Genomic DNA, 20,661 nt, shown 5'->3' with positions numbered 1-20,661 from the left:
TTGTTACTTGAATTTCCTTTAAGAAATTTATTAAAATAAAGTTTCCAAGCACTGAGGTGAACACAGCAGTCAAATGACCCAAGCAACAAAATTATCCATCAGCTTTTACGTATCAGCCCCACTTTAGGGGGTCAAATAGGTCACAATGAAGAACATTAACTGCAGCAGTGTCTATTACCTCCCTGGAACAGAAATAGAGTCAGCCATTATTTAACGTAAGTTGATTTAAAAATGCGTATTTGGTTATTGATTTGAAACTTTGCACAAAATGATATCTACATAGGAGCAAAACATTATATAAATTTAGAAATGTGTGAAGTATACCAGTTCGAGATGCCAGCTCAGTGAAAAGATATTACATTTGATTTTGGTGCAAAAAATTGCAATATGGAGGATGTACTTGCACATGGTACTTTTACTGTGGCTGAATGACCAGCAGTCTCAGTGTTCACCTAAGGAATGAAATTGTTATTGTTTGTAAAAGCATAATGGAGATGCATACATTTTGAAAGTTACAAAATTCAAGCATTTTATAGAGAAAGGTGGATTTGGAGCTGTCATAAATGACACAATTTTAACTCTATTCCATATAACAGGAGCAGCTTCAATAATTCAGCAACATTATCTGAACTCCAATGTAATTTAATGCACTGAAAGTAGGCACGTGTCTTGCTACGTTGTGCACTAAGTTGTAGCATACAAAAATCTATAAAATTCACACAAAATATGCTTTTCCTTATTGAAACATAAATAATTGTTCTTTACTGGTAATTCCAGAAAAAGATTGTACAGAGATTAGCAAATAAGGCAAGATTGCAACACCTCTTTCTAAACATCAAATTAACTCTTAAAAACACAGAAGAAAAGTCTTCATTCTTTTATGTTAGGGTAAGGGGACAGTCTACCTGGTTATGGGGTAAAAATAAATTAGAAATCCCAGGGATTTTTTTTTGTTCAAACTCCAGTATGAAACATCATAACCAAATCATGCCATTTTAATTTATGATAGATATATTATTTCACAGGTTATTTGGAAGGTTTGAAAATAAATTTGCATAACATTTTTTAACTATGAAATACCAAAGAAAACACCCACTATGTTCCCTAACTACACAATTGCTCTCTGTATCTGTAATAAAGTTTTCTTTCCTATCTCTCTTCTTCCTCTAATGTATTCATCACAACCTATCAATTAACAACACTGAGCTCCCTTAACTTTCACTTCCAGTTTCTGCATTTTTCTCTGCTTGATACTGCCTTAGAAATAATATCAGTAGGAGGAACAAGTCAGACAGTTAACAGCCCTTTTTTAAGAAAGTAGGCTGTGGAGATGAACTTCAACTATTATAGAAGGCAGGATTTCTGACTTGCAAGGATGCGCTGTAAAAAGAATGCTCAGAAAGATAGCAGTGTAACACTCAGATAATGTTGAAGTAAAACGTATACCCCCTGCCTAAGGGGGAATGTTAGTTTTCTAAGCCAGCTCTCCCCTTCACTGCGACAACTTGAACTCTTGGGGAAACAAATTCTGTCTTCATGTCTTCAAGCTTTTCTCCATTCTTTTTTCCCCTCCATAATTGCTTATATAGTCTGGACAGGCAGGAGTGGGTTTTTGATTTGATTTGATATGTGGGCTGCCTTATTTTCTATCACAGGAGGAGCACAAGGAATTAACATCAGAGCGAAACATGGAGGACAAGAGTTATAGGAAATTCCTAAAGTATTTTTTCTATTCAATACTGCCAATAAAAAACCACAGGGTATGACATGACTTATGGATAGACTAGACCAAGTCAGGAATGACCTGTGTATCTTAGTAGCAGATACCATGAAGTCGTATCACCATACTTTTCCTTTCCTTCAACACACTTTACACAAACAACACAACAAACACAGTGAAGTGCCTGTTACTAGGATCGGTGCATGCATGCAATTCTTATATGTCAAATTTAGTCCCACATAGAAACAAAAAATGAAGTTAAATTTATGACAAAATCATAAAATAGATAAATGAACAAGCTAAGGACTTAATTTTATTTTGTTTAATGATGACAGACTGAAGTGATCTGATGTGAAGGTTTATACTGTCATCTGCAACAAAGAATGCGCTTTAATGTTACATCTTTTAAACTTGCTCCATAGATGCATAAAAATGCAGTTATCAATATTGTTAAGTGTCATGGATTTTGATGGGTACAACTCTGAGCTGCAATATGAATCGTTAACTGAAAACCTCAACAAATTATGAAGGCCAGGAAAGTCCTTTATAAAATGATTCCTCCCTTTACTAGCTTCTTCCTCACTGAAAGTCAAAATTGAAGATTATGAATGCAATCTAGCTCTCTGCATCGTTTTCAATTACAAATGAAAAGTTGCCTTATTTCCATTCTTTAACTTGCTACTGAGATAAATAATTTCAGAGTAAAATAAAGCCACAAATGTGAGTCTTTTAATTTGATCTGAAAATAGAGACATACTTTGTAAATTCTCTTGTACAAGGCACCTAAGTGTGGCCATACATACAAGTTATCTCACTGCCTTCATGAAAAATTTGATCTCTACTCTAAAATTTGATTAATTTCTTTGAAAACTCATTAAGAAATATTATATGAAGCACTATGGTTTTGTAAAAGCTTGTTTCCAAAACAACCTTTTATTTCAGACTTTTCCATCAGATCTGAACCATTTGTTGAATACAAGCTTACATGATATATGCCCTTAGTTATATTTTGACAACCTTTAGTGGGCTGTTACAACAGTGTTTTTGAGAAAAGAAAGCATAACCACAATAGCAAGTTGAGCCTTTAGGGGTTAGTTAGGTTTCTTGTTAAACTGGTGTTCAAAAGTATACATAGCGTTTTTTCTTCAGTGTGGCAATTTGCCAGTTTAACACTGGGGAGATTCAAGTGCTTATAAACTAAGTTTATATGTAAGTTTGTTGAAATGACAAATCATATTTCGAAAACTGGAAGTGGACTTTCTGTCTCTCAATGCATTATAGTGCAGTGCCCTCCACTGGCCAAGTGCCCTCACTTGAAAATAAAACAGCAAAATTCTCTGAAAACTACACTTTAGACTAAAAGCCAAGAAAGAACCTCCAATAAAACCTCAGGAGCAGTGTCAAGTTCTTTGAACATGTTACTGTGTAATGGCACCAATTTATGCTAATGCCAGCCTTGCTTTCATATTACATCGTAATAAAAATACTTCGGGTGCTGAAATAAATCCTGAATAAAGCCTTTTTAAAAAGTTCAAAATTAGAGATGACAGTGTAAAAATAGGTGGTATGAAAAAAACGTAACTTAAGACAAGTCCTTATAATGGTAAAAAGCCTACAATCAGATTAGCAATTACTACTGCCGGTTGACTTTTCACTCCTTTACATTTTTCAGTTCAGAAGTGACAGACTCTCACCTAAATTTCTCTTTGAAACAATTAATAATGCTTTTGAATACACTGGAGAGAACTAGTTGTGTAAGTGCTACCTATATTAGATGTATGAAAGAGGGAGGATTAATAAGCAGCAAGAGCCAACAATACAATGAAAAAGCTGGGGAAAAAAATATATAAATGCCCTCCCTTTGTGTTATTGTGGGTTGTCCACTTATTAGATTTTTATCTCTCTCTCTGACTTCGTTTTCTGTTTGTTTTAAAAATATGGATGAAATTCAGATATGGTGATGGTAGGCAAATTATAACATCTCCAGGAATATTTTATACCCTAACTAACCTTGCTGCTGTCACTTGGCCAACCCTCTCCTCTTGAATGAGGTTACCTCTCATAATTCAACTATATCCACTTGCTGGTTGATGGACAGTATTGCTTCACAACTTCCTCTGATGCCCGTGTTAGCTTACTGACAATATGGGCAATATTCACATGTTGCATCAAGTGTTTGATCATGCTTTCAAAAATTAATGACATTATTTAAAAATAATCCATGACTATGTACAAATGGGCAACAAGTGGTACAATAGATCTAGCTGATGGTTAAGGACCCTATCTGTCCCTGTATTACTAATAAAAGTGCTGTTAGTGAGTTTGCAATAGATAAAGTTATCCTACACAAGATTACTGTCTAATTACCAGATGTAGTGATATTCAATGGGATAAAGTGAACTGTTTCTTTAATAAGACTAAACAATAAGTTATAGGAAGGAGTCATGACAAAAATAAAGACAAATTTTGTTTGCACAAACAGATCAAAACCACAGAAAGATTGAAGATTGGAGGAGAGGGACCTGGGGGTGTTGGTTGACAACCGACTGAATATGAGCCAGCAGTGTGCCCAGGTGGCCAAAAAAAGGCCAATGGCATCTTGGCTTGGATCAGAAACGGTGTGACCAGCAGGTCCAGGGAGGTTATCCTCCCTCTGTACTCGGCACTGGTGAGACCACTCCTCGAATCCTGTGTTCAGTTCTGGGCCCCTCACCACAAGAAGGATGGTGAGGCTCTGGAGAGAGTCCAGAGAAGAGCAACAAAGCTGATGAAGGGGCTGGAGAACAGGCCTTATGAGGAGCGGCTGAGAGAGCTGGGGTTGTTTAGCCTGGAGAAGAGGAGGCTGAGGGGAGACCTCATTGCTCTCTACAACTACCTGAAAGGACGTTGTAGAGAGGAGGGTGCTGGCCTCTTCTCCCAAGTGACAGGGGACAGGACAAGAGGGAATGGCCTCAAGCTCCACCAGGGGAGGTTTAGGCTAGACGTTAGGAAAAAATTCTTTACAGAAAGGGTCATTGGGCACTGGAACAGGCTGCCCAGGGAGGTGGTTGAGTCACCTTCCCTGGAGGTGTTTAAGGCACGGGTGGATGAGGTGCTGAGGGATATGGTTTAGTGTTTGATGGGAACGGTTGGACTCGATGATCCGGTGGGTCTCTTCCAACCTGGTTATTCTGTGATTCTGTGATTCTGAAGACATTTTTTATTTTAAGAGGTACACATTTGGATTTTCAAGCAAAGCCAAAGAAGATGGACATAAAAATATTCAGAAGTCCTTGATAAAAACCTTCACTGCCATCTACAGATGGAAGAACCAGCTAGGAGGGTGAAAAAGCTGAAAGATGGATTTAAGGTTCTTTTTAATCAAATGCTGACCAATAACTTAGAAAGGGTCACACAGCATTGTTTTATTGGAGCACATCTAACATAAGCTTTAAGACTTAGTATAAATTCTATAGTTTGTTCCATTCATATCTATCCACCTCATGATAAACTACTTCCACTAGAAAAAAAGAAAACCCAACAAAGAAAACCCAACACTAATCCTACATTTTTTAAGGAGCTAGAAGTCAAGACTAATCATGAAGCATCTTTAACTATAATAGCATGGATTACTAGCAATGGAGGAATTTTCTTCTCTAGTGAACAGCAGTTCTGTGTCCCCTCAACCTCTGTAGACCCTAGTTCTGGTGAAGTAGGGAGCAGTTTTTCTGTTCTGTTCTTCCAGACAGCCTGGAGCAAGAATAAATACAGACAAGAATCTTTCTTTGCCTCATTAAGCCTCAACCCTCAGAGAAGATTCTGTTCCTCATCGAAGAATAATTTCTGACACTCCTTTTTTATCAGGATTCCTCAAAGCCAAAAACAAGGCACTCAGTCATCCTCACCCTTAGAGTTTCAGTTTTTCCTGTTAGAAGGAAGGGCTATACTGCAGACCTTGAGCCTTTGCAGCCATTGCTTTACCACAGAACTATCTTTTCACCCCTCCTCAGTGTTTTTATACGGCTTATGGAAATCAGCCATTTCCTCTTTTTTCTTCTTTTTTTCTTTAAAAAAGCTGATATTCCCACTTCCTCTGATTGTGCAATAACCACATACTAATGCTGGGTTGTTCTGTTAATCATTTTGCAGATAAGATCTCCCTCGTACAATCTAAGAGCTATTTATCATACCCTGAGCTTAAGAGAAAACAATCTGAGGTCAGAACAGTGAATATCTGGTTGCTTCAGCCTTCAAAGCTCTTCTACTACACCATTTTGAAACCTCAAACTGAAATAGTGAGCCATTTCCACAGCCACATTACACATAATACATATGAATGTAGCAGGAATACATAAACACTTTCTAAACCTTTGCATTAAATTGTTTTAGCCAGAACTGTAGTAAACCCACAGTTTCTTAACATAATTTGACTCTGTTGTGGACAGGGCCTCAGAAAGAGGAGCAACTGTTGGTCTGGTTAAAAGTAATTGAAACCCACTTTTCCAGGGGGAGCAGGTGTACCTATCACCTTCTTGGCAGTCTGTTCCAGCTGAAGAGTTATTACTACAGGTGTTCAGCTGACAGCAGTTACCACTGACCACGGTCATTGTATGCAGATCTCATCATCTAAAGGCTTCCTCCCAAGAGAACTGATGTGATGACTGCCGAACTGCAGTATTACACTGCTTTCTGCTAAGAGACCAACTGACATTTACCTTTACGTGACCTTAGTGAGCTATGAAATGTGTACTCAACCACAGTTGCTTAACCATGCTGACATATAGACTTTCTAACTTTTGCTTTTCCTTACAGTGTAAAGAGCTTTGAACACCACAGCTTTAAACCACAGAACTCTAAAAAACAAAAACAGGATATCTGCTTCTAAAGCTGGTGCTGTGTAATTTTTCCTGAGTCCGTGCTATGTGAGACCAGGTTCGTGCAATCTTTCAATACAGTCTATTGGCCAAATTCTCTTTCCTGCTGGAAGGTTAACCTTGGTGCATATGACAGAAAATATTTTCACGGCCAAGGACTGTTGTCATCACAATATGCACAACAGGACCAGCTAGAGATTAAAATAATTAAAGCTTAAAGTTATGTTCAGTGGTCCTCTTTACTCTTTCAAAGCTCCAGTGCAGCTATGAAAAAAACAGAAGACAAACGCTATTTGCACAATTCAACATGGGAACAATTACAGCACAAAAGCAAATCATATAATCGTAGACACTCCACCCCCTCACTGCTACCTAGTAAGGCATACCAAGTTCCTGAAAGTGGCAGAACCTTTGCTCCTTCCTTTCCTGAATCTCTTTTCCCCCTTAAATGATCAATAGGCACTGGATAGATAGCATCATCCAGATTACTGGGGTCTGAAACATGAAACAGAGGACCAATAGATATAAGTCCTCTGTAAAGACAGAAGCATACAAAAAAAAAAAAAAGAAGAAGAGGAAGAGGAACAAGTAGAGGACTCAAGGCCATCTGAAACTCAGCAGCTTCCACACCAACTCCAAAACCTTATGTTACAAGACTCCCTATGTGCTGGGGACTTTCCTAGTCCTGTACTCATACCCACTAGGCACCCATCTCCCTTCTAAAATCCTCTACGCTACACTGCATTCTCCTCATACAAAAGTTTGTTTCCATTTACAGAGGACTTCAGCAAGCTGCTCGCTTATACCTATCATTTTAACTGCTGTTTTTCTTTAGAAGAACAGGAGTGGGGTTTGATACTGCAAGAGCATATTAGTGCAAGTCTATAGGACTTTTAGTTGACTGTCTTGTCAGTCTAGCCACATATTCACCCCCAAGGCTGTCTCAGGCTTATTCAACTTTGGACACACCTCAGAAGCAGCCAGTATAAAACAACAAAGCTCCACTTAGGTGAGCAACCATGTGAAATGTTTACCCCCGAGAGGGTGGGCCAGAGATATTCAAGAAGAATTCCAGACAATCATAGAATTGTATCTTGAAAATTCTGCTTTTGTTCCTTAGCTCAGGACAGTTGCATTTTTCCCCATTTTTGACCAGATTACTGAGGAAAAAAAAATCACCTCAAGTATCTAAAGGATCCAAAGCAGCTATATTTCTAAAGAAAAGTATCTTCAGCTCAAATTGCAAGCTTGCTATTATCACCTTTCACCAGGACAGCATACCTTCTCTAAGCTTGCATGGATCACTAACATCAGAAATTCCATACCAGATGTATTAACTGCTGAAACCTGGGCAGCGCTGCAACCCTCTGAACTGATCTGCCTTCACTGAAGATATATTCTTAAATGGCAGCTTCACCAGTTTCTAACCAATCTTATAAGTTTTGCCAAGTAACTACCTTAGTTACTGTGAGACTAATGCACATGCATAGATAGATGCAACAGACATTCATCCAAGGTAGCATGGCTCAAGGGTAGGAACTCCATTCTTCTGGGACAATATCTGCCTTCCCACACAATGAAGAGAGCTTTGAAGACAGTATGGCCAAAATTCAATGTTATTGTCAGCAGCCAATATTCCTTCTATCATCCATCGAGGAGACAGGATTTCAGAAGGATCTGCTGTTTACATTATGGAGAAATAACCCTGAAAACATTGAAGTATCAACATAACAGCTTACAAAGTTTAAAAAATTACCAGTTGCTGACTTTGGAATGAAGGCAAGTAATACTTTCCCTTTTGGCAGCTTGACATAGTCAAGATTGACTTCACAAAGAAGTGCTCAGTGTGAAAATGTTGTCATTGTCCAGAGGAGAAGGAACATGGGGGTGCTGATTGACAGCCAACTGAACATGAGCCAGCAGTGTGCCCAGGTGGCCAAGAAGGCCAATAGCATCTTGGCTTGTATCACAAACAGCAGGTCCAGGGAGGTTATTCTCCCCCTGTACACGGCACTCGTGAGACTGCACCTCAAATACTGTGTTCAGTTCTGGGCCCCTCACCACAAGAAGGATGGTGAGCCTCTGGAGCATGTGCAGAGAAGAACGACGAAGCTGGTGAAGGGGCTGGAGAACAAATGTTATGAGGAGTGGCTGAGAGAGCTGGGGTTGTTTAGCCTTGAGAAGAGGAGGCTGAGGGAAGACCTTATTGTTCTCTACAACTACCTTAAAGGAGGTTGTGGAGAGGAGGGAGCTGGCCTCTTCTCCCAAGTGACAGGGGACAGGACAAGAGGGAATGGCCTCAAGCTCCACCAGGGGAGGTTCAAGCTAGACAGCAGAAAACAATTTTTCACAGAAAGGGTCACTGGGCACTGGAACAGGCTGCCCAGGGAGGTGGTTGAGTCACCATCCCTGGAGGTATTTAAAAGACGGGTGGATGAGGTGCTAAAGGGCATGGTTTAGTGATTGATAGGAATGGTTGGACTCAATGATCCCATGTGTCTTTTCCAACCGAGTAATTCTGTAGCATACTATCATTAACTATTAGGTTAAATCAACGTTTTCACTTATGTTACAAACTAGGAAGGTTCATCACCTATATATACATGTTTGGCTGAATTCTAGTCTTTGAAAAAATTTGACTGTATTGTGAGTTTAGAATGAAGATTTGTCATAGCAGTTATCAAATGCATGTTATTCCTAAATCAGAAAAAAACACTTCACATTAAATCATTCACTCTAAAGGGGAAGCTGGGGGTGGGGGATGAAATCTAACTGGTACTTAACGCCAGATCATGAAACATCATCTATGGGAACAAGGAGAATAACTGTTTATTCTAACCAAATAAGCAAGCAGAACAAAAGTGGCTCTTTTACGAGAAAAAAAAAAAACAAACAAACACAAAAAAAACAAAGAAACAAAAAAAATCCTATCACAAATTCAAAGGCCCAGTAGCAAAAGGAACATGTTACTAAGGGAAAAGCAAGAGCCATGCTGTTTTAGAAAGCTCACATACCAAAGTAAGTATATAACACGTGAAGACTTACCTGCTTTCATTTCTGCTAAAAGACAAGACAAGTAATCACTCTAAGTATATCTAATATTCATGTAGAAGGCATATGCATATTGGGGAAATACAGTGTTAATGACATCATGAGCTTGTGCCAGCTGTACCATACCTTTAGGCCATATCACTGATAACTCAATAATTCTATTCACCAGCATTGGTTGTAACAGGTTTTGCTGTGAGGTAAAGCCCTAGTATGATACCTGGATGCTCTAGCCCATCCAGATATTGCTGTATGCTTTAATGCTCTGAAATTTACTTTGAAATTTACTCCAGAATCCCCATCACTAGTACTAGAATTGTACATTACAGGACAAAAATATGAAGGCTAGTCAAGAGCCTGTCAAAACATGATATGGAGGTGTCCTTCATGAAGATACGATTATGCTTATTTCAAGAAACTGATGTTTGCTAAACCAAGTACGACAGCATGAGAGGTCATTGAACAGATGCAGTGACCTCATTGACAGTAGAGACCTGCTGTTCTGGCCAATCCAGATATCTTCAATATCTCCTTAGTAATTCTACCTTCATAGTTATGGAACATCATTCCCTTACAAGTTTGCCTACTTTATCAAGATATTACACATTATAAAACCTTTCTATTTCCAGGCTGTATCTACAAATTACTTTCTCATTTATGTTTCTAATCAATTCATACATTATTCATATTACAAGTTCTTTAGAGCTCAAACCGATTCAGAATTCTACATAGTATAAAGCTACATATGAAACAATCTCAGGAACTGTCAGCCACCTTAAAAAGTAAAACAACAGAGACAGCAAGACAGCAATCCACCACACATTTTCTGAGTGTCTGACTTGTTCCATTAAACTTAAAGGTAAACTGGTATTTCGTAGAAATGTTCACATATAGTTAAATAAGATGAAACTCGTAACCACTTCAAGTTCAGCCAGTGAAAGAATAATACTTGTGTTCAGTGACAAGTCTCTCTCATCATTAATGAACCTTTATATTACCAATTAAAAATTCATTACTCCACTTACTGTGCCACGCTGGATACAGCTGGCAGTGGTGACTCTTCTGACACAAATTCAATGTCATCAGTGAAGCTGTTTGCTCGTGACATTTCTTGGGTACTCCCTTCTAAATGCCTTCTCACTGCACAAACAATTCAAAGAAATCATAGAAACAACAGATCAGACAACATATACAAGCTATTAGCCTTTGCTTAACATATTGTGCAGTAGATCAAGAGATTGTTCTAATAAGATACAAGGTTTTCTTTTTTATCAGAATAAAAGTTAAAGCTCAGTTCATGTGCCATGCAAATATAACGATGCACGTATACATAGCTTATAAATAAATACACAGAAAGCTCTTACAAAAAGGTCTGTCTTCTTGAGGACAGTCACCTTGTAAAAAGAAATTCACCATATCCACAATTTCTTTGGTCCTGACAACAGAAACAATCTGATTACCATTTCCTCAGTTAACCCTATTTTATATGTTTGCTTTAATTTCCCTAAAACTCTTCTTCAAAATTTATTGCTATATCACAAAAAGAGCACTCTTGTCTGAAGCATTCAATCTGGTCAATATATTCACCCACATTCAAAAGTTCTCCCATGGACTAGGAAAGAACCTCAGGTGTTAGAATGCAGCCAGCTCAGCAGAGTAACCATAACAGATACAAAATTGTACTATAGCTCTGCTTATATTCCAAGCATAAGAAAGCTGCAAATTTTGCGATAGATTGGTTAGGCACATGATGGCCAATGAATGAAGGTAGTTCATTCAGAGCCTGCAAAAAAATAGAGAAGTGCAGCTAGCCCTGCACCTGATGAAAGCTAAGCATGAAAACAGGAAAGTCTGCAGTCTCAACACTCGTTTCCATCAAGTACAGGGTTGTGTTGTATACATGTACACATCTTTGAGTTCAGCTTCATCAGTACTTACAATTAGTTTCTCCTGTAGGCTCTTTTCAGAATCTTTTCCTGTATTTATTTTGTGACAATGCTATGAAGCACATCTAGATTAAATTGCTGTGATCTGGTACAGCATTTTTTTTTTCATGACTACTAGCGATGCTAACAGCCTCTAAGGAATATCCCTATCTATTTTAACTCTGATCATTCTTAAAAGCTTGGTGCATACAGTTAGTCCTCAGCTAGTAAAGTCTGACTTGGAAAATGCATAGGATGATGCATATAAATTCAAGGGATGAAAAAAAAAATGTTTGCAGGGGGGAAATCGCTAAAATTAAGTATCAAAAAAAACAAGTAACATGAGTGGTGTTACTTGTAAGAAAGGGAAAAAAAATTACATTACATAGGAGAAAGCTTGTGTCCCAGAAAACTAAATTGTTGACATCTCAAGTTAATTCTATAGCACTGCTTTGGCTGGACTGCATTCAAGCCAAGTATTAAAAAGCATATAACAACAGAGCTTACTGTTCAAAGAGACATAGCATAAATGGCAAAGAACTTGATTTTGCTAGACCTGCCAGTTCTTCACTTGTTCTAATACGACATTTTTTCTGTAAAAGTATGTAGCCTTATTTCTGGAAAAAGTCTTCAGACGTGTAGATCCAATATTTGCAGTATTCCTTTGGGAAGCACACACAAGTTCAGGAACATGGTCCTTCAATCTCTAAAGAAGTAACCTCGCACATGATCAAATCTGCAAAATTAAGCCAGGGGAGTTTTGGCTTCAACTTCTGCTGAAGGTTTTATTCATAGAAACCCAGCAGAATTTGAGAGTCAGCCAAAGGCAGAGTTAAGTCATTCTCCCCATGTAAGGCATAGTCAAGGTAAACAAAAACATTGTATTACTATTAATTCCTACTACATAGTGGACTGCTGGGATGGTAGGAGAAGGACCTAGTTAATTCATGGGACATTGCTATAAAGCACAGAATAGATATTAAAATTACTGCAATGCATTTGTCATGATAAGAATTAGGATCATATTTTATTTCTATAATTTTAAAGGTTTGGTCCATTTTGCCATATCAAATTTACCTCTGTCTTATCACACTGCTGTTTACAATCTGCATCCATGGGTTCTTAAAAAAGCCCACAATACCCTAACTGTTTACATTTGGCTTGCTAACTTCTTCGCTGGGAAGTATTCACTACTACAGTGGCTCTTTGCTCCATAACAGGATAGTTACGAGAAAAGAGGGACAACTGTAGTGTGCCAGTTCTGAAACTTTCACTTTGTTGTTATTCAGGTCTGTGGTTCCTCTGCTGAGTGCTGCAGAGCAGCTCTGCTGTTGCTGCAGGGTGCACCTGCAACCCCTGCTTCTCTGACCATGGAACCTCCACAGAGATACTGTGGAACATAATCCCAGGCTTAATGGCTTCAACTAGTGTTTAGTTACCTTCACAAGCCTGGCAAGTTTCTGTTCCCTCTTTGTACGGAGTAAAAAAACATGCGAACTTTCTGTTTGGCGAAGACTTTGCCATGATTATCTGTGAGTCTCATCACACAAGCAGTGCGCGTACATTTCATTTCTACAAGCACTTTGAAATAGACAATGATGTGATTATGTACTTAAAACAAACAGGAGTTCCATAACGTATACTCCATAGATCATTTTATTAATAGAATTGAAGATTCAACTTAGCCCTATAAAACACAAGTACATTAGTACTTGGATCATGTCGCAAAGATTGCTTTCCCCTCCCCATGCTTCCTGTGTGGTCAGATCTGTGGACAGAACAATTTTTGCTGGTTTGGTTACAGACTAGCTTTGTCTCAAAAACCTGCCTCTAGCGCACACAAATATTGAGATATGAGAGCTTTTTCTAGACATTCTGCTCTTAAATATCAAGTTGGAGAGGAAATCAGACCTCTGAATCTCATAATATTTGGGTGATGATATTATAAGACTCCCTACTACTCTCAGAGTTACTTGACTCAACTCAGAGTCAGTTCAGGCTCATGTTTTGTGAAGTATTAGGCCATCACAAGAGAAAAGCTGTTTTATCCTTATGACCCTAATAATGCTATTTAACACTACAACCCTTTGCACTTTTATCACTCATCAATGCTGTGTGTTGCTGCTTTAATACATAAACCCATTAATAATGTTTTCTGGTCCATGCATCCAAACATTAATGACGATGGTAAACAAATAACATATCCTTCATTCTACATATTTTCTGTCCTTAAGGTAACTGTCAGAGTCATGAGCAGTTATTGTCTTATTTGAAACATTCTCCTTGGAGCCAACTCAGTTAACTTTCTGAAGTAAACTGTCACTTTCCCTGAGTGAACTTCCAAAACTCATTTAGACAGCAAGATTCAGTCATAAATCAGAATTCCTAAAATGACACAAAAAGGAACAAAACACTTTTTGAATGTCAAGAAGCCGTAAGATTCTGATCAGTGATGTAATTAATAATAATCATCATTCATGGAAATACTTCCAATCTGAGAAAATGTGGAGCATTAAAATATATTCAACACATTGCAGTGATGCTTTCCAGAAATAAAACTCAAAGTTGTAAGGTCCAGCTACTACGTACAGTAAGTTTGTAAGAGCTGCAGCTCAAGCCAGAACAACTGTAACTTCCCTCTGTATATTTATTTTAATAAGCTTTCCTTTTGTAAACTGACTTTATGGGAATGCATGCCTAATTTTTGTTACTACAGAACAGCAAGAAGGGAAGGCAAAGAAATAGGAAGGGGAAAGGGAAGCGAAGCCATACTTCCTTTCCATGTATTACTATTCACAGTATGAAGGAGGTGTACCTATTCAGTTATAAAATATTTAATATTTTTTGAGCATGAACAGTTGGAAATAGCAAGTTCAAAATAGAGAATAGTATCTACTACAACACTATAAATACCAGTGAATGGCATAAGCCAAAGAATCCATGAAAAAAATCAATTCATTAAATGAAACAGCAAAAGGAAAGCTAAGTTTCAGTACTTTTATTCTTTTTCTTCAATTTCAGTTTCTAAAATGGTAACAATATATAATAAACACATCCAAATATAACCCAGGGATATTTTCATAGGGCTCCTTAGCTTTATCTAACCTTAGATTCCCTATCCATATTATACTAACTTAAGTCTTTGTAATATTTGTAGAAAGTGAACTCCCAATTTACAACTGCAGTAGAAAATATGACTACTCACAGTTCCCATTACCATGGCCATCCTCAAATATGCAATGCCTACCAATACCAGGATAAAACAACCAGGAAGATTTTGCACTATCCTCTTCTCCAATAAGATTGGGGGTGGCGGTGGGGAGGGCAGGGAGTGGGGAAAAAAAAGCAGGTATCTTCTATTGCAAGTGACTCCAACTTATCCCTTTTATTAGGAGCTTTTTATCAAACTCGCCAAAGAAAAACCCAAACACTAATTTAAAGATCATTCATACCATTCCCACACAGTCTAGTTTACAAAAGTCAGCAGAGAACCGCAGTGGCTATTTAGGTTATATAGAAGTGTACCCACATTCGCTAGTCCAAGGAATACAAATAAGAGAGAACTTGAATGAAAGGAGGTATTTGGCAAATTCAGCTGGGAAAACACAGACACATGGATAGAAATGGATAGTAAAATTGAAACAGTTTAACATAAAACTGTTCCCGTGACACAAATATTTATTCCTCAAATCATTAAGTAATAGATTGTGTGACAACAATGCCAAGCATCTGGCACCAGGGAAGGTGACAGGAAGATGAATAAAGATGACCAGGAAAAACGTAGAGTTGCATGTACAAACAGAATGGAGAACAGCCAGACAGGACAAAGAGGGGAACTCAAGCCAATCTTCAACCACAGCAGTAGAAAGATTCATGTGTAGAGAACGCTGATGTTGGTTGGTTTTAACCTTCACCCAATTCAATTATTCTTTTTCTTTCTTAGGACATGGACTTCTTGTTATTGCCAGAAAAGTTATTCTACATAGGATAACTCTTAATTAAATAACTTGTGTGAGAAAAGTAACAAGATAGCATTTTGCTAAATGCATTTTATCACTATTATATGCCCAGCAAGAATTCGTATAAACAGTAAGCTGACAACAGAAGCAATAAATCTGTAAGTGGCCTCTTAATAATATACACAGTTAAAATGGAAATATACTCCCGATTTTTTTTTCTGCTGAATTTATTTTGGAATTGCCATATCAAAATTATTATGACATCATCATGCCCACTCCAAGTCACAATCAAACTTTTCTTTATTAACAAAATCAACTGAAATATTAAAATGAAGAACAAATTCCATCTGTAAATTTAACTACACGCTTAACAATGTGAAACAAAGCAAGTTTATCAGCTTATTTACAGTGAGATCAATTGACTAGTTTTGGTTTTGTTTTTTTTGTTTTTTTGGGTTTTTTTTAAGTTGCCTAAACCTAATTTCCAGTACAAGATACATTCAGGAAAATATCCTAAATTCCATATCCACTTCAATAAAAATCTTCTCTGCACACTTCGGTGACAGATCATTTCGCTTACACTACTTCATTTAAACCTTTTCACTTTAAAGACTATGTGTACAATATGCACTATTGGCAACATAGCACTAGTAAAAATGAAAAACTTCTTAGTTTTTGTCCATTCCCACTCTACGATACATCTAAGCCAAACCCCTCTGCTTTCCCTACAGCCAATGTTAAAAGTAAAAAGGAGGCATATCTGAAGAGTGACCATCTCAGGCAATAGTATTATACTTATTATAATGCACATCTATTAATTCCATAGCAAGGTAGGTGGGATCAATACAACCTAAAAGTTGACAATAACAGTTGACTGCTTTCCAACTTTCAGATTAGAAGTTGCTAAAACTCTCTCTCATCATACCAGGCTACACTACTCAATGCAAAAAAAGAAAATCTATGAATAAACACATGATTTTTTTTTTTTTTTTTTTTTTTAAGTTTACCTGTAAGGCTGCATCTTGACAGAAAAGCCATAGGATGACTGCTTCCTTTACCCACAGAGAGGAAATAAATTACCTGTGATATCACAGCATTACTTTTCTTTTTTGTAGCAGGAACTCATGTTACCTCACTGACTAAAACACAATATTTTTAAAGCTGCACAGAGGCACAAACTGGCTTGAAGCATAGACAGAGAGATTTTCAAATCCTTACTTTCTTTGGACAAAAAAAGAAAATCGGTGGCTTATGAAAAACAAGGCACTTAGAAGTCCCTGACATCTGACCACCAGCCTGCTTTAAAGACCTGTTCAACTTCCTATTATTACTCATCTCAGCAGCCAACTGGTATTCAAGCTTATCTGAGCAGCTATGTTGAAAGAAGATATCAAAATATACTGTCATAGTCTCAGTAACTGCTTTTTTTGTTACATTATGAAAGCTTTTCTTCATTAATATTGTGGAATTAAAGTGTCAGGAGCATACTCTGTTCTAGCCCAAATAAGACAACGCTATTTTTATTTTAGTTTTCTGTAAAAATGCTAAAAATCTGAGCATCTGAATCTGGGATTTTAAACCCTCACTAGGTACTCAAATGTAAGCCACCTGCAAATGCCAAATACTCAAACTGTCCCACACACAACCCGAAGAGCTGAGTGCCCAATACAGTTAAAGTGACTTTGCTTTTTTTATGTACCTAATTTAGAGTCTAATTTAGGGTCATTAGAGACATGGTCGAAACTGCAATTCTTGTACATATTCCCTGAATTTGATTCTGTTACCAGAAGATTTGCAGAATCAGACCCCAGTGAATTAAACAGTAGCTTTCTAGCAGAACAGAACTAAAATACCATCTGAAAAAGTGAATTGAGGAATAAGAAGAAAATTGTATTTGCTGCAAACATATTGCTAAGTATGTGCACAAAGTGCCACGTGGTCTTGCTGCTGTACTTAGTTACATGTTTAGCCACAAGTGTTTTAGATAAGCTTGAACATCTGGTTTCCTGTGTATCTTATTTGAAACAATCAGCACTCAAAATGCACTAATGCTGACTTTATTTGTTGTACATTCTTTTGTTTAGATAACCCTGCAGGCCAAATTACATCCTGACTTACACCCCAAGGAACCATAATCACTCATTACACGTCTAATGGGACAGCACAGAGATGTAAATGAATACCAACACATAATTCAAAATCACAAGGGTATGTAGTACTAGAAAACATGAAGAAAGAAACCAGTGAAACACTTTTGAATGCATGTGAAGATGCAGTTACCTACTTATGAACAGCATCATAAATCTAGGTCTTCCTAAGAAAAGTACTTTTAGCACAAAATCAAACTTTTATCTTTAAATGAAACACATTGACCTAGAATATTTAGTTGAATAATTTGTGTGAAATAACTTGTAGAATGAGTAAATGTCCATACCATTGAACCTATGTGATATTTGGCATTGACAAGTAAGTTTGCTGATAGATTCAGAGACGTGTTTAGGGACAAACTACACAAAGAGTTGCAAGTACCTCCTCATACACAGATATGACCTACCAGAAGGGAATCAGAGATTAATGGAGCATAGTACAAAGCATGCAGTGTCAGTGCCACTATCTGCTCAGACAGCAAGCTATTACTTCTATAGCACTCAATTCAGTTCCTTTCAAAAGGCTTAAGTTCAGAAAGAATTTTTCTTGACCAATTTAATCTGAGCAAATTAATTATTTTTTAAATTACTATTGATTATCCTCAGATAGAAGTACTTACGATCAATTAAAAGCATGAAAACATGGGGCAAAATGACAAAGAAGAGCTACTAATCTATTTTAATTTTTACATCTCTGGTTTTATTATGCCCAGATTGTTTTCCAGTTTTCCTAGAATGACACACAATAGAAAGCTAGAGGAAGCTGTTTGCAGTTACATGTCTGAATAACAAGCTAAAATTTGTTCCCAAAAAATGGCAGATGCGATTGTTGTTTGTTTTTTTCTAACAGCAAAATGTAGCTAGCTGTGAGTGAGCTGTAGTCATTCTGCTATTGTTACTTAATCATACTTCATGTTGGACAATAATATAAGTATTTAACACATGGCTAGGCTAGTTATGCAATCCAAGTGCTTGGATGCTTTCCTCTCTGGCCTCCTGCCTTTCACAGGAGAAAAGAAACAGCATTTCAGGAATACACACAACTGCCAGACAGATACCTTTTCCCCATGCATACGCATAATATACTCTTAGAAGATCTACTTGTTGCAACAAAATTTACCTCTACGGACTTTTGTTCTCCATCTGAACCAAATAGACTAGAAGACTCCAAAGACAAGTAAGCCAGAGAAACAGAAGGACTATAAGTGAACCCTAAAATAATCTCTCATACTCAATCTGAATCATTCATAGATATCTCCCTTCTCTTAAGATACAGTCTTTACACATTTATCTCAGGCAGCAAGCCCTTCCTATGTTTCTACATAAATATAGAAGTATGCATCTTTAGTACCTGTTCTCTCTTGGTCTTTCTTCCTGTGGGGAAGGAGGCGGGGGGTGGGGGGAAAGGTCATCTTTCTTATGAAAATTAATTTCTCTGAAACACAAAAGCAGCAGGCTTCCAAACTCAGTCAAACGGATGTGGCTGATACCAATGGTAATAAGGGGTAACGTCTGGCAAAGAAATTGGAAAACAGATTTCCTTGGTTGGTTTGGGAAGAGAAGCATTCAAAGAAAGCCACATAGTGAATTCCACAGAGGATACAGTTCAGCTAATAAGTTGTGCCACATGGCAGTAGCAGGAGGATTGTGCCAGCAGGACAAATACACTAAGTGACATCAACAGGGAAAAGAACATTTGCCCAAAGAACAGAACCTACCTCTTTACCTAAAGACTTCCCAACCCTTAGGGTTATCCTTCTTCAAGTGAAGAGAGCAGGTACCTCATCTCCTCAAACACCTCCCAGAAAAAAATAACTATCTTGGGACATGTTTTAAACATGTTTATGTTGCTAACTCCATAATCAAGAGGAAATCCCTATATATCTTTCTCCTCCCATTTCTCTTTCTTCGCAGGTTTACTAGCTTAACGCTACACATTTTTCTATTAGATATTCCAATAGCTAGGTAAATCTACAGCTTTCTGCAGAGTAACTCCAACTGGCCATAGTAGTTTGCCATTAACACTCAGTGGCTGAAACAGCACATAAGAAGTCACTGACATATATCGTCAGCAGTGAGCTACTTCTCCTGCCCACATTAGGCCAAAACACTGCAACAAGTAGTCCAAGAGGAATGCAGAGCGGACACCTCTGGGAAAGCATCTAACAAGACAAGTTGAATTCAAATGACTTCAAGAAAACAATGTTTTTCAATATTCCACAGGAGGGTATTTTAAGTAATTTCAACTTTTAAAAGTATCTCTCTTAACTGAAGCCTTATTGTCTTTATTTTGTTTACCCGACACCATCCTTGCAGCCACAGATATTTTGAACTCTTTTTTTAGAGTTGGAGATACCATCTACAGCTTGTGAATACATACAGAGATCAGCCCTGTGTGATTAAATTCAAGTCACCAACACTAATGCATTTCACTTTTTAAGGCTTTTAATACTTTACTGTCAGTTCAGTTATTCTGAAGAACAAAACACACAGTAGTCAGAACAGTCAAGAAAAATAAGACAAAAATAGCTGCAAAAATGATCCTTCACTGTTCAGATTTTTTTTTTTAAAGGACAAGGAGAACTTGACCTTAAACTGAAACAACTAATAGCCAGTGAAATGTAACTTGGCAGCTTGCTAGCTCTGCAGGGAGAGGCCTTAACACATACAAACTCATAGGATTACACATAGGGAATGTATTATGTAATATAAATATATAGAGTTACTTTCCATTATGGGATTCAGAACTGCCATTATAGTAAAAATGTTTATTTTAAAAAGGAAGTACAGTTTTAGTGTTGCCATTAAAGAAAATAAACCAGTCTAAAAATGTTTTTATTTTTCAAGACTGTTAATGGTCAAAGAATACAAATTGCAATGACAGTAAAATCAGAGACATCTTCTGAATTGTTATCAATGTTTTGACTCACAAGAATACAAAACATAACTATTGTCATTACAGTGAAATATGCCATAATTGTTTTCTGGTCTAATGCAGTTCTTTGCCTC

General features: G+C 37.4%; 1 protein-coding gene across 2 annotated transcripts in view; it reads right to left on the bottom strand.

The window, feature by feature from the left end:
* LOC138724210 (potassium voltage-gated channel subfamily KQT member 1-like) overlaps positions 1–20,661 on the bottom strand; it is a 490,232-nt gene that overhangs the window by 391,907 nt on the left and 77,664 nt on the right. For both annotated transcript variants that reach the window (XM_069864071.1, XM_069864079.1), the window contains exon 12: positions 10,647–10,761. In XM_069864071.1, the coding sequence (XP_069720172.1) occupies positions 10,647–10,761 (115 nt within the window). The remainder of the gene's footprint in view (positions 1–10,646; positions 10,762–20,661) is intronic.

This window comes from Phaenicophaeus curvirostris, chromosome 1, assembly GCF_032191515.1.
Source record: "Phaenicophaeus curvirostris isolate KB17595 chromosome 1, BPBGC_Pcur_1.0, whole genome shotgun sequence".
Classification (NCBI taxonomy): domain Eukaryota; kingdom Metazoa; phylum Chordata; class Aves; order Cuculiformes; family Cuculidae; genus Phaenicophaeus; species Phaenicophaeus curvirostris.
This window is presented reverse-complemented; position numbering and strand designations above follow the sequence as displayed.